A 13,905-nucleotide genomic window follows, 5' to 3' on the forward strand; every position below is an offset into this window, starting at 1 on the left:
TGTAGTTGTAGATGGACAGCATGCCTTTATTTTGTTAAAAATTTTTTTAATGTGGTGCTGAGGACCCAGTGCCTCACACTTGCTAGGCAAGCACTTTGCCACTGAGCTTCAGCTTGTGTTTATTTTTAGTAGAATCCTCCAAATGGGATGATTGGGTAAAAGGATATATAATTTTTTTTAGTAGATGCCTAATAGTAGATGAAATGAGTAAACAAAATGTGGGATATACATACAAAGGAACATTATTCATTCTTAAAAAATAAAGTAAATTCTTCCTGGTGGTATAGTTCAGTGGTAGAGTACCCACCTAGCATGTTTGATGCCTTGGGTTTGAACCCTAGCTCTGTCCCCCTACCCCAAAAAGAGAAATTCTGCTGTATACTACAACTTGGATGAACCTTGAAGACATTTTGCTAAGTAAAATAAGCCAGTCACAAAGGACAAATGCTGTCTGATTCTACTCATGAGATACTCAGAGTTGTCACATTGAGAAACAAAGTGCAGTGTTGGTTGTCAGGGGCTAGGAGATGAAAAGAATGGGGAATCATTGGTGAACTGGTGTAGCTTCAGTAGTGCAAGACGTACAACATAAGATTGGTGGGTGTGTGGGGAGATGGCTGTACCACAGTGTGGCTGTACTGAATGCCGCTGAACTTAATTTGATCTTAGGTGTATTTTACCATGATTTTGAAAAGGTTGTTCACAATTTTTTTTTTTTTTTCTCCTTCTTTCCTTTCTTGCCTGGGTATTGAACCCAGAGGTGCTTTACCACTGAACTGTTTCCCTAGCCCTTTTTATTTCTTGAGACAGGGTCTTGCTGCTAAGTTGCTGAGGTTGGCCTTGAACTTGCAATCCTCTTGCCTCAGCCTCCTGGGTCACTGGGATAATAGGTGTGTGCTACCATGCCTGGCAACAATTGTTTTCTTGTTTGTAGTGAATGTGTAAGAGTGAGCAATCATTACTCTTGAACATGTATCCCAGGTGCTCAAGGAGTATAGTGCAAAGAGGGCACAGCTTCTGCTCTAACTTGTGTCACCAGTAATGTGCTAGGATCCAGGCACTGGTTGCCACAGCTTACTTCTGTAGTTGTTGAGGTGGAAACCACTTTGCATGCAGCTGGTTTTCAGACACATAGGAAGAATCACTTTTCCAATGACAAGAGAGTTTTTAATTATTCTTTAGAGGAAAAAGATGTAAGAACGTTAGGTACTAAAGAGAGTCTAAATCCTGTGTTTAAATGTTGGTGTGTGGTACAGGAGTTGACTCCTCTTCCTTGTCTTCAGATATTAGGCAGATCACTCTTCTTCCTTTTTAGGAGGTCAGACCAACCTTCGCATACCTCAAGGCACTGTGGGCCAAGTAATGCTAGATGATAGGGCTTACCTGGTGCGTTGGGAATACTCCTACAGCAGCTGGACCCTTTTTACCTGTGAGATTGAAATGCTGCTTCATGTTGTTTCAACTGCAGGTATGGTCATCTTTTGGAGACATCTCTATGGGGAGGGAAAAGTGGTCATGCTCAGAGAATTTGGAATTTCAAGATAAAATTCAGAGCTATCAAGGTTGGGATGTCTGATTTGTTTTTCTGGGTATCAGAGACCATTCAGTGATATTATGAAGTTGTTTTCTGTGAGGTTACAGTCTGTCTTTCCCCTCAGATGTGATTCAGCATTGCCAGAGAGTGAAACCCATCATTGATCTGGTCCACAAGGTCATCAGCACAGACCTGTCTATAGCAGACTGGCTCCTGCCCATCACGTCCCGTGTCTACATGCTGCTGCAGCGGTGGGTCCTTCATGGCAAGCGTTGAGCTGCCTGGCTGAGCTCATGTGGTTATTTTCTTGGGGTCCAGGAGCCCAACCACACACCATCTGGATTAAAGTTCACGCATTTTCCCCTATTAGAAAGCCTGGCGGAAATCTTTCTCCAGCTGAGGGCTTTTCTATTTCTATAGCCCCACTGACAGGAGGGATTCGGAGAGAGAACCGGAAAATAATGTGTGATAGAATCAATTGTGTTAATCATCTTACTGAGTGCAGTGTTCCATTCTCTAACCAGGTTGACAACAGTGATGTCTCCCCCCGTGGATGTCATTGCCTCTTGTGTCAATTGCTTGACAGTTTTGGCTGCCCGGAATCCAGCAAAGGTGAGATGCCAAGTCTTCCTGACAGTCAAGCCGTGTCACACTTGGCATATACCTGAAGATAAATGCATTTAACTTCTCTTTTCCTTCATTAGGTCTGGACTGATCTTCGTCACACAGGTTTTTTACCATTTGTGGCCCATCCTGTCTCCAACGTGAGTCAGATGATTAGGTGAGCCATGTCTTGGATTGATAGATTTTGTTCACTAGTGCAGGCTGTTCTTGGTTCAGGTCCAGCCTGGCTTTATTAGTTTGAAAGACACTCTTCTATCCACATATTCTTTGTACTTCTGTTCAGCCCTTAGACCTGAGGGTGAGTGAGGACAAACTAAAGGAGATGAGGGCACAGGAAGCACAGAGCTGCTCTCTTCTCCAAGGACACAATAATTAGTCCAAGTTTTTAAAGTCAGATAAAGAGGGGAGGGTGGGAGGGGGGAGAGGGGGAGAGAGAGGGATGGATTTCTCATCCAGCTATGACTGTTAAATATGTGGGAATCTGGGGCTGGGGATGTGGCTCAAGCGGTTGTGCGCTCGCCTGGCATGCGTGTGGCCAGGTTCGATCCTCAGCACCACATACAAAAAAAGAAAGGATGTTGTGTCTGCTGAAAACTAAAGAATAAATATTAAAAATTCTCTCTCTCTCTCTCTCTAAAAAAAAAAAAAAATGTGGGAATCTACTTTCTAGCTGAGCGAATCCAGAGGTTTCTGGATCCAGAGACATAATGTCCTCTTTTTTCGTTTTTTCTGCAGTGTTGGTGATCAAACCCAGGGCCATTCCATTCTGTGCAAGCACCCTGCACCCCCAGGCCTCTGTCCCCGACTCTTAACCACAGTCACTCTGTTCTTTCCTCATTCCATGGGTGCTTCTTTGCAGGAGACTGGTTACTACTCCACAGACTCCATCTTACTATCTGAATATTCTTTCTTTGCTCTCTCTTGCCTTTAAAACAAAGATGTTTCTCTGATGCTTATTTGATTTTTTTTAATACATTTATTTTGTTTATTTATTTTTATTTGATGCTGAGGATCGAACCCAGGACCTCGAACATGCTGGGCAAGTGCTCTACCGCTGAGCCACAGCTCCACCCGCTAATTTGATTTTTAACTTTAAACTTCTTGAGATTATACATCAGTAAAATATGTTCTTAATGTTTGCCCTGGTTTCAGATTGCCTGGGTTTGTTCCCCTTGTAAGAGCATTTGTGTTTTATGCCTGAGCGTCTAGACAGTAATGAGAATGCTTTTGGCTGTAGGAACTTGAAACCTTGAAATTTCTCCATGAGTGTTTTTTCTCGGCTTCTGTCTTCCCAGTGCGGAGGGGATGAATGCTGGTGGGTACGGGAACCTTCTGATGAACAGTGAACAGCCCCAAGGCGAGTATGGCGTCACTGTTGCCTTTCTCCGCTTGATTACCACCCTTGTCAAGGTACGGTCTGGTCATATGATTGTGAAATAGTTTTCTTGTCCCCTGCTTCTATAATCAGGTTATGTGTAGGAAGAACAGTTGTCCTAAAGTTATTGTGGCCATAGTTTCTGTGTATTGAAAACCTATTGTATATATTAGTATGATCGAAGGTATATAATTATGCAAATATATTTAATACTCAGAAGGCTTAAGGGATAGACCTCAAGGGTAATGCAGTACCTTTTAAGCTATTTTGACTATACCCCAGGGTAATATGTACATTTTATTTTTACATCCCAGTTAGTACCTGTGTGTGTGTGTATGTATACTCCAGGAGCATAGTTCACAGTGCAGTGTTTGCTACCTAAGAAGCGTTCCCATCTTTCCTCTTCAGGCCCTTCCTCCTCTTTTTCTTGGTAGTACTGAGGATTGAACACAGTGGTGCTCTACTACCGAGCTACATCCTTAGCCCTTTTTATTTTATTATATTTTATTTATTTATTTTTAAAATTGTTTTGTAGTTGTTGATGGGCCTTTATTTATTTATTTGTTTGTTTGTTTGTTTATATGTGGTGCTGAGGATCGAACCCAGTGCCTCACACATGCAAGGCAAGTGCTCTATCACTGAGCCACAACCCCAGCTCTAGCCCTTTTTGAGATTAGGTCTCACTAAGTTGCCCAGGCTGGCCTTGAACTTTTGTGATCCTCCTGCCCCAGCCCCCTGAGTCAGGTTTGTAGGAGTGTGATATTGTGCCTGTTTCCCTTTTCTTTGTTTATTTGTTTGTTTCTTTCTTTCTTCTTTTTCTTTTTTTTTTTAGTGAGTTGTGACCATAGGCTGATCTCATAATTAGTAGATCAACTCTGAAAAATACTGGAATAAGATTAAGAGCAAGGATTGGAGTTGGATGGAATTAGGTTTACATTTCAGGTTGATCATATACTGGCTCTATGACCTTGGACAAGTACAGAATGTCTTAGAACCTTTCTAAAATAGGAATATACCTCTTAGGGTGGGTTAAAGGATCATACATGAAAAACACTCAGTACACTTACTGCTTATAGCAATCTATGAATGTTTGAAAACATAGGAACAGTTGATGCAAATGTCTATGTAAATAAAGAGTCACAGTTTTAAGATAAGGAAACTGAACAGGTACTGTTAGGACAAAAAACTTGGGGGTGTCAGATCGTAGTGTATTCCAGTGATGGGGTTGTGATTAGGGACAGCTGCATATCAGTGAAGTTGACATTCTTTGTCATTGTTATCCTATATCCTTTATGTTTAAGGTACCCTGCCTTCAGTATTCAGAGGTAGCCTTTCTTCTTCTTTATATAGGCACCATTTTTCTCCCACTCTGGGACATAGGATTAGGTCTTGTGTATACTAGGCAAGCCCTCTGCCACTGAACTAAATCCCCAACCCTGATGTAAGCACCTTTTATGACACTGTCACATTGTCTTTTTAGCTACTTTTTCTGTTCTAGAGAAATCCACAACATGGACTCGATTGAAGTAGGGAGATTTTCTGTTTTTCACTGAAGGATAAAGTTTGCCTAAGTTTTCTTTGGACCCACGTGTACTTTTGGAGTTAAATCATGAACAACTTTTCTTTCCATATCAGAGGGCCTCACAGAACGGTTTCCTACAGGGGCAGCTTGGTAGTACCCAGAGCCAAGGCCTGGTACCCTGTGTCATGTTTGTGCTGAAGGAGATGCTTCCCAGCTACCACAAGTGGCGCTACAACTCCCATGGTGTGCGGGAACAGATTGGTAAGGATAGCGTGCTTAGGGAAATCCTGGGCATTTTCTGGTTCCCTGGACATCTTCTTTCTCTCCCTTTTGTGGGATTATGACCATCACACAAGGCCTCATCATTGTCATATCTTCTTTGGAGTCTAGGTTGCCTGATCCTGGAGCTGATTCATGCAATACTGAACCTGTGCCATGAGACAGACCTGCACAACAGGTAATAAGGGGCTGGTTGCTAGAGTGCACCACTCACCAAGGGAAGATGGGGGTTTTCTTCTAGAGCACTTGCTTAGACCGAAAGCTTAGTAGTTTCAACATTGTGGTCACTTTCTACTGATTCAGTTATCATTTCTCCCAGTAGAAAGAGAAGAACAAATGAAGTAGGAATGAGATGGGGTGGTTTTTTGGATGTGCTGTGTGTGTGCGTGTATATGTACACTTTATGATTTTTATGATCTTTATAAAAGTTATGCATATTCATTGGAAAAATTCTCATTCAGTACAAAATGAATCTACTTCCCAGAGGTAGCTGTTGTTAATGGGCTATTGTTAGTATGTGTTCTAGGCGTTTTCCTTGGATTGTACTCACTGCTCTTTCTTTCTGTGCTACCACATATAGATCTGTCTTGTTTTAATGGCTCCATAAATTCCATCCATGGGTTAATCATGATTCATTTCTGTAAACATGTCTGTTAATTGATGGATGATTAGATTGTATTTCAGGGTGGTCTTTGGTACCAAGTCTGTTTCAGAGTGCCTGCGTCTTGTAGAGAGCTGGTCTGTGTATCCCACTGTCTAGTTGCTTGGGTCTGCCTCCCTATTCCAGCTGGACAGTGCCCTTCTCTTCCAGTGATAAGCTTGGCCACATCCTGTAACTCAGTACCTCTGTCTTCCAGTCATACTCCCAGTCTGCAGTCTCTCTGCATCTGTAGTCTGGCGTACACAGAAGCAGGACAAACTGTCATCAATATCATGGGCATTGGTGTGGACACCATTGACATGGTGATGGCTGCTCAGCCTCGAAGGTAGGACCCCCTCTTCTCCTTCGCCTTTTATCTTTACTGTGCTTGAATATTTTAAGGCTTCCAGTAGCTTGCTTCTCCTCCCTCCTCCTCCTCCATCTCCATCTCCATCTTTTCCTCCATCTTCATCTCTATCTCCTCCATCTCCTCCTCCATCTCCATCTCCTCCTACATCTCCATCTCCATCAAACTTGTTATCCTCCTGCCTGAGCCTCCCAAGTCACTGGGATGACAGGCATGTGCCACTGTACCTGGCTGTGATAGTTTAAGACAACCTTGTTCTTCCAAGGGCATAGTCTTTATATTACCTAATGGCTGCTGTATAGACTAGTACATAGGAAAAGGAATTACTACTTCTCAGAATCTGTTGAACTCTAGGAGTATTGTTAGCATCACAGTCATGAGAACATGTATGTTGCAAATGAATTCATGTTGTCTGATCATCTTTGGTTTCCATTTGGCACTCTAGTGATGGGGCAGAGGGCCAGGGGCAGGGCCAGCTGCTGATCAAGACTGTGAAACTGGCATTCTCTGTCACCAACAATGTCATTCGGCTGAAACCTCCTTCTAATGTGGTGTCCCCCTTGGAGCAGGCTCTCACACAGCATGGTATGTACTTCTCTTCCACTCAGCAACTTTCCTCCCATGAGTATCTGTTTTAGGCATTGTTGGGCATTGACACTCTTTTCTGATGAACTCCTTGAGGAAATTTGGACATGATAGTAGCTCCTTTCCTAGTCTTGGAAATAAGGGGACTGAATCATACTTAATTTCTATCTCCTATTGATGACAGAATAGTAGTGAGAATGCGGGCTTCAAGTCAGACCACCTTGATCCACTTTCAGACTCTAGCTAGCTCTGTGATCTTGGGCTTATTGTTAATAAACTTTGCCTCAGGTTTCTCATCTATAAATTTGAGATAGTAAATAGTATATACTTTATAAAAGCATAACAAAGAGCAGATGGATAACTGCATGGAGAGGAAAGTTCCTGGTGCCTGTTGAATACTACCTCTGACTATTTTGTGACTCTATAGTAGTTGTTCAATCCTTTGTGACTCAATCTATTCATTTTCTTTCTTTCTTTCTATTTTTGTACCAGGGAGTAAACCCAGATGTGCTTAACCACTGAGCCATTTCCCCAGCCCTTTTTATATTTTACTTAGAGACAGGGTCTTGCTGACTTGCTTAGGGCCTGACTAAGTTATTGGGGCTGGCTTTGAATTTGTGATCCTACTGCTTTAGCCTCCTGAGTGGCTAGGATTATGAGTGGCTGGGATTATAGGTGTGTGCCACCATGCCCAGCCAAGTCTATTCATTTTCATTTTGTTTGGGTCATGTTTAAGATCTTTTCTAGTTGTATGGTTTTGGAATTTTTATGAATATTTTGTATATCTATACAATTCCTTTTTCTAACCTATTTGTTAAAAGTACCTATTTTCTTAATAATATATCTTAGCCATTAATGAATTATATTGAACTATTTACCTCCCACCTCCAACCCAACCCCCCCAAAAATATCCTGGCTGCTGCTTTGCTTCTGAGAAAAGAGAATGAGTCAGTTCATGCTGGCCCTCCACATACTCAAGGCTAGTCCCCCAAGTGCATTAGCCATTTGGAACAACAGCCTCTCTAAGAGCTTGAATTGAAGTGCCTTTGGTGTCTTTACTATTCCTGTGCTTCTCCAGGTGCCCATGGAAACAACCTCATTGCTGTTCTAGCCAAGTACATCTACCATAAACATGACCCAGCTTTGCCACGTCTGGCCATTCAGCTGCTGAAACGTCTGGCCACGGTAGGATCCACTTAGCCAACCAGAGCCCCAGGACATGGACTCTTTCTGCTACAGACCACTCTTGCCCTCTTTCAAGAGAAGCATCTGGCTAACACTTGGACTTGAAGTAATGTAGACACACACACATACACACAAATACACACAAGTAAATGTGTGTTTATGTGATATTTTTTTCCTGATTGCACGAGACGTACATGCTCATTGTAAAATATTTATTTAAAGTTATAGATAAACATAACAGAAAATTAAGGTACCCTCTTGTTCCAAGAATCCCTGTGAGCAGGAAAGGTTCATTCAGTGACTTGAGATTTCTTTTTATCTGTATATATGTATTGAATATAAGTATTTGTACACTTTTGTTCTTTATACCAAAGGCTAGTTCCTCTGTACATGCTGGGAGTTTGGGTATTGGGGCTTGAACCCAGGCCTTACATATGCTAGGTCTGGCCATTCAGCTGCTGAAACGTCTGGCCATTCAGCTGCTGAAACGTCTGGCCATGGTAGGTACTCTGCTGCTGAGCTACATTCCCGTCTTTTTTTATTTTATTTTAAGACAGGTCTCATTGAGTTGCCCAGGCTGGCCTCAGACTTAATAATCCTCCTGCCTTAGTCTCCTTAGTAGCTGGGATTACAGTGCACCACTGTGCCCAGCTACCACTTTACATATTTTGAAACAACTAGCCTTGCCTTCAACAATTTATGTTTCTAACACCTAAGTTTTACATCCTTGCACAGAGACTTTATCAGTTTTTCGGTCTTTACCAATCTAATAGACAAAAAAATATATCTTTTCTGACTTCGTCTTTTTTTAATATTTTATTTTAGTTGTTGATAGACCTCTATTTTATTTATTTATATGTGGTGCTGAGAATCGAACCCAGTGTCTCACACATACCAGGCACGTGCAGAGCCCCAGCCCCAGCTCCTTCATTTAATGTAGTACCAGAAATTAAACCCTGGGCCTCACATGTACTAGCCAAGCACTCTAGCTCTGAGTCATGTCCCGGCCATCTTTTTATGTTTGCTCTTCTGTAAATGTTGGTCCTCATCTGAGAGTTTTATGACTATATGCATCTCTCTCTGCTGTATCTGGAGCTCTCTGAGCTCCCTTCTGTAGAAGCCCATTGAGGTTTTTCTAAAAGCAGAACTATAAGCATGTGTCCTGGTCTTTGCTAGGTGGCCCCAATGTCAGTGTATGCTTGTCTGGGCAATGATGCAGCTGCCATTCGTGATGCCTTCCTGACCCGCCTTCAGAGCAAGATTGAGGACATGCGCATCAAAGTCATGATTCTGGAATTTCTCACAGTTGCTGTGGAGACCCAGCCAGGCCTTATAGAACTGTTTCTGAATCTGGAGGTGACAGACGGCAGTGATGGCTCCAAGGTGAGCCTGCACTTGGTGTGAGGCTGGGCAGTGGCTCCTGGGAGGTGTGGCTGCTTGCAGTGGCTGTGGAACTTGAATTCCCACTTCTCCCCCTTGCAGGAATTCAGCCTTGGTGAGTGGAGTTGTCTCCACGTGGTCCTGGAGCTGATTGATTCCCAGCAGCAGGATCGGTACTGGTGCCCACCTCTGCTGCATCGTGCAGCCATTGCCTTTCTGCATGCTCTGTGGCAGGACCGCCGAGACAGTGCCATGTTGGTCCTCAGAACCAAGTAAATCTGCCTCCCAGACTTATTTAACTTCTGAGTCTCCTTGTCCTTGTCTGTGAAAAAGGAATAACAGTAGCTTTTACCTGCAGAGATGTCTGTGACTCTCTATTGGGAATGTGCATAAAAAATGCTTATCACATAGCTAATTACAGGGGAGTCTTGTATTTTTCTTTTTAATGCTGACACTAGCAGGTGTTATCTTCAGAGTCTGTCACTTTTGTGTTCTGTCTTCTGTATTCGTTCTTCTTCTTTTGGTATAGGGATTGTACACAGGGGCACTTCACTATTTTATATTTTGAAACAAGGTGTCACTAAGTTGCTGGGGTTGGCCTAGAACTTGCTATCCTCCTGCCTCAGCTTCCAGAGTTGCTGGGATTCAGGTGTGCATCACCTTGCCTGGCAGAACCTATTATTCTTGAGAAACAGTAGATGAGAATGGCTTCCTTGGGCCATTGGACAAAGCGAAAAACCCTATTCTCTGGGACCTTGGTGGCACAAAAGGAATGTATGTTAAAAAAGGCTCAGTTTTGGGAGTTTGTTCTCTTAATTTCCTCTCTGTTCTGTTTTATAGGGTTTTGGGAAATATATAGTGTAATGATCCTTAAGAGTTCTATAAAGAGCTGGGTGCAGTGGTGTATACTCATAATTCCAATGATGTGGAAGGCTAAGGTGGGAGGATCACAAGCTTGAAGCCGGCCTGGACAATTTAAGATCAAAAAGGACTGGAGATATAGTTTAGTGGTAATGTGCTCCTGGGTTGTATCCCAAGTATTATAATTTTTTTGTTGATCAACTCTTCAATGTACAGTTGGATTTCTTAAAGAGAATATAATTTTTATCTATGGAACCCTTTACGTTTATGGAGGAACACGTTAGTATTGGAACTGGTAAAACGTGACCACCGAGGGGAGCTGGAAAGAGGAGAAAAGACTATGGGAGAGAAAATGTGTTTTCTCCAATATTTGTTTTCTTCTAGACCCAAGTTTTGGGAGAATTTAACCAGTCCATTGTTTGGAACCCTTTCTCCTCCCTCAGAGACATCTGAGGTAAGCTGTGGTAGAGGCTAGGCTGTGAGGGGAAGGTGAAGAGAACGATACCTTCCCTGGTTAGCCACAGAATGTTTTCTTTGCGTGAAACATCTTTCAAGTCTTGCTTTGGGAAGGAAAGTGGCTTGCCTTGCTCTGGGTGGATGGCTCTGTGGTCTTTTCTTGATGGGTGACTTTGTGGACCTGTAGCCCCTGCCCTTATACATCAGATGCCCATTCACCTTTAACAGGGACTGTGCTTGTTTGTTTTCCAAGTGTTGGATCACTGTTGTCACATAGCCTGTGAGTGGGTGGGGGTGCGAGGGAAGAGGTTTTTTTATGTGATGTTTGTTCTGCCTCCCCTCCACAGCCCAGCATCCTGGAAACCTGTGCCCTCATCATGAAGATAATTTGCTTGGAGATATACTATGTAGTTAAGTGAGTTCTTTCCTGTTGTGATTTATTTTTTATTGTCTTGGTGGGGGGCACTATTAGGGATGGAATCCAGGGACACTTGACCATTGAGCTATATCCTCAGCCCTTTTATTATTTTGAGACAAGGTCTTGGTAAAATTGCCCAGGCCGGCCTCAAACTTGTGATCCTCCTACTTCAGCCTCCCGAGTAGCTGGGGTTATAGGCACATGCCATCGTCATGTTGAGATGTTAATTAAAGGTTGGAGAAGGAGACTGTGGTGGCCCACCACTGGGGACGTGGAGGCTTGAGAGTGAGTGCAGAGGAGAGGGCTGGTTTAGAACCATTCGTGAAGGGCCAGTGAGCTCCCTGGACAGTCTGTTGGTGGCATTATGATTATCAGGAGTGGTATTACAAAGCAGGATTTTATGGAGGAGGAATCCTGGAAAGGCCTCAGCCTAACCCATTATATTGACCAAAAAGTCTCAGTCCACTCCAGGTGATCCTGGAGCCATCTATCTGCCTTAAGTCCATGTGATATGGCTCTCTCTGCCTTAGCAAAGATCTGCATCCATCACATTCCCACCTGCTTTTACAACCTAACCATGGGGTTTGTATTTTCTTAATATCATAGTGGTTCATTAGACCAATCATTAAAAGATACACTCAAGAAATTTTCCAGTGAGAAGTGCTTTGCCTACTGGTCGGGGTACGTCAAGTCCTTGGCAGTTCACATGGCTGAGACAGAGGGCAGCAGCTGCACGTCCTTATTAGAGTATCAGATGTTGATCTCTGCCTGGAGGATGCTTCTCATCATTGCCACCAGTCACGTAAGGATCTCCTTGGGGGAGTTTTCACTTTGGTAATTTAGCACTGTTGTGTTGAGATCCCTAGCAGATATAGCCTCTTTTGATAAGAATGAATCAGAGTTTCTCTCTTTGAGATTCAAAATGTAATGGGTTGTGCACCGAGAGATTGGGACTGATAAGGGGTGGTTGAGGGTTTTGCGTCTAATAGGAGACTCTTGAGAAGATTATAGAGAAGTAATTCAGAATTCCTGCAGCCATTGCTGGAGGCCTACTGAAGCTTCTCTGGCCTGGCTTACCCTGAGCTTCATGTGCCTCCCTTCCTTCATGTGTCTGTCTTGCCTCTGGTGCTATATGCCCTGTAGGCACTGGGCTTAGGCTTGGGGACTGGCCAACAGGTAGAAGTTGCAGTACCCTCCTCTTAGATGTTTGTTTTCTTTGGTTTTAGAAACTGCATTTCCTGGTCTTAAAAGAAGTGAGACCACTGTCACTGTACTGTGTCTGGAGAGTCGGTTTTTAGAGAGAGTTGACATTTGGGAAGTTTCCATTGTTCTTGGCGTTTTTTTGTGTGTGTGTGGCTCAATACCATGCTGTGTTATAAAGATTTGGTCTGAAGTTGTTCTTCCTGAGGGCATCTGGGTTGATACCTTAGCTTTATTAACACTTGAGATGGGTGGGTGCCCCCTGTTCCAGGCATCTTGTTCATTTCTGTGGCTTGTCCCTCAGTGCCAGACTTCCTATGTGCTCAGAGCTTTGAACCTAGGAAGTAGGTATGAGAGCATTAGTGACTGTGGACCCTTGAGTCTTCAGACACACCTCCAGACTTGGCCACTTTTGGTAGCGATTGATTCCCCAGGGAATAAATGTCTGTGTCACCTCCTTTTTAAAAAGGCCGTCATCGGGAGCAATTCTTGAGAAGTAGCTCTGAAAACCCTGCAATCCTCTGCCCCTCAGGAAGCTTATTGGTTAAGTCCAGATTGGGACCACTCATTCATTCACTGAATAAGTATTGGCAGGGTGCTTGCTTTGTGTCAGTTGGCACCAGCAGTGTAGTAGTAAGCAAGGAAAATGAGGTCTTTGATGTCTGGTGAGTTCCCATGAGGGTGTAGATTATAAACAAATTCACAAATGAAAAATACAGATTTAGGAGCTGGGGTTGTGGCTCAGTGGTGGAATGCTTGTCTAGCATGTGTGAGGCACTGGGTTCAATCCTCAGCACCATGTAAAAATAAATAAATAAAGGTATTTTTTTAAAAATACATATTCAGATTGTTATGTTAGTTACTGCTTTGAAGAAAATAAGATGCTGTGGTGTTGAACACATGAGACAGGAGTGGTCAGGCGGGCCCTCTCCAAGTTGGTGGTGTCCCAGCTGGGGCCTATGTAGACAAGAACCTCCGAGCATAATGCCTATAAAGTAAAGATGTCTCAGCAGATGGAATTGCAGGTGCCAAGTCCAGAAGTAGAAAAGAGCTAACTGTGTTAAAGCAGGAAAGGCAAGGAGGGTTGGACCAGAGTGAGGAAGGTAGGGTGGTACGTGTGGCTGGTGGGCCATATGGAAGAGTGTGGCTTGCATTTCCCTGGCACTGGGAAGTCTTTGAAGACTTCTAAGCAGAGGAAGTCTGGAATCTGGAAGAGGAGGTGAACTTGGGCTTGAGTCTGATGGGATCAGTGGAGAAGCAGCATGACCCTTAAGCCCCATTTTAATTAGGGACTTGTCAATGACTAATTGTGGAGGGCCCCGCATTTCTTGGCTTCTGAAGTCTAGGAAATTTTCCCAAACAAAACTTTTTTCTGTTTCTTTGTAGGCAGATATCATGCACTTGACTGACTCTGCGGTACGACACCAGCTCTTTCTTGATGTGCTGGATGGGACCAAAGCTTTAGTAAGTGTGTCTGGC

At 43.3% G+C, this 13,905-nt stretch overlaps 1 protein-coding gene across 7 annotated transcripts in view; it reads left to right on the plus strand.

Moving 5' to 3' along the window:
• Nup188 (nucleoporin 188) overlaps positions 1–13,905 on the plus strand; it is a 55,373-nt gene that overhangs the window by 34,627 nt on the left and 6,841 nt on the right. For 4 of the 7 annotated variants that reach the window (XM_058581826.1, XM_046451321.2, XM_046451319.2 and 1 more), the window contains 16 exons: positions 1,316–1,468; positions 1,659–1,785; positions 2,059–2,146; positions 2,239–2,315; positions 3,454–3,568; positions 5,196–5,316; positions 5,446–5,512; positions 6,192–6,320; positions 6,787–6,926; positions 8,005–8,111; positions 9,288–9,494; positions 9,594–9,763; positions 10,737–10,806; positions 11,156–11,223; positions 11,833–12,028; positions 13,813–13,890. In XM_058581826.1, the coding sequence (XP_058437809.1) occupies positions 1,316–1,468; positions 1,659–1,785; positions 2,059–2,146; positions 2,239–2,315; positions 3,454–3,568; positions 5,196–5,316; positions 5,446–5,512; positions 6,192–6,320; positions 6,787–6,926; positions 8,005–8,111; positions 9,288–9,494; positions 9,594–9,763; positions 10,737–10,806; positions 11,156–11,223; positions 11,833–12,028; positions 13,813–13,890 (1,913 nt within the window). Of the gene's footprint in view, positions 1–1,315; positions 1,469–1,658; positions 1,786–2,058; positions 2,147–2,238; positions 2,316–3,453; positions 3,569–5,168; positions 5,317–5,445; positions 5,513–6,191; positions 6,321–6,786; positions 6,927–8,004; positions 8,112–9,287; positions 9,495–9,593; positions 9,764–10,736; positions 10,807–11,155; positions 11,224–11,832; positions 12,029–13,812; positions 13,891–13,905 lie in introns of all 7 variants that reach the window. The other 3 variants (XM_046451320.2, XM_046451316.2, XM_046451317.2) reach the window with 1 other exon arrangement.

This window comes from Marmota monax, unplaced genomic scaffold (genome assembly GCF_021218885.2).
Source record: "Marmota monax isolate L192 unplaced genomic scaffold, Marmota_monax_Labrador192_F-V1.1 WCK01_AAM20220418_F8-fsc00020, whole genome shotgun sequence".
NCBI lineage: Eukaryota > Metazoa > Chordata > Mammalia > Rodentia > Sciuridae > Marmota > Marmota monax.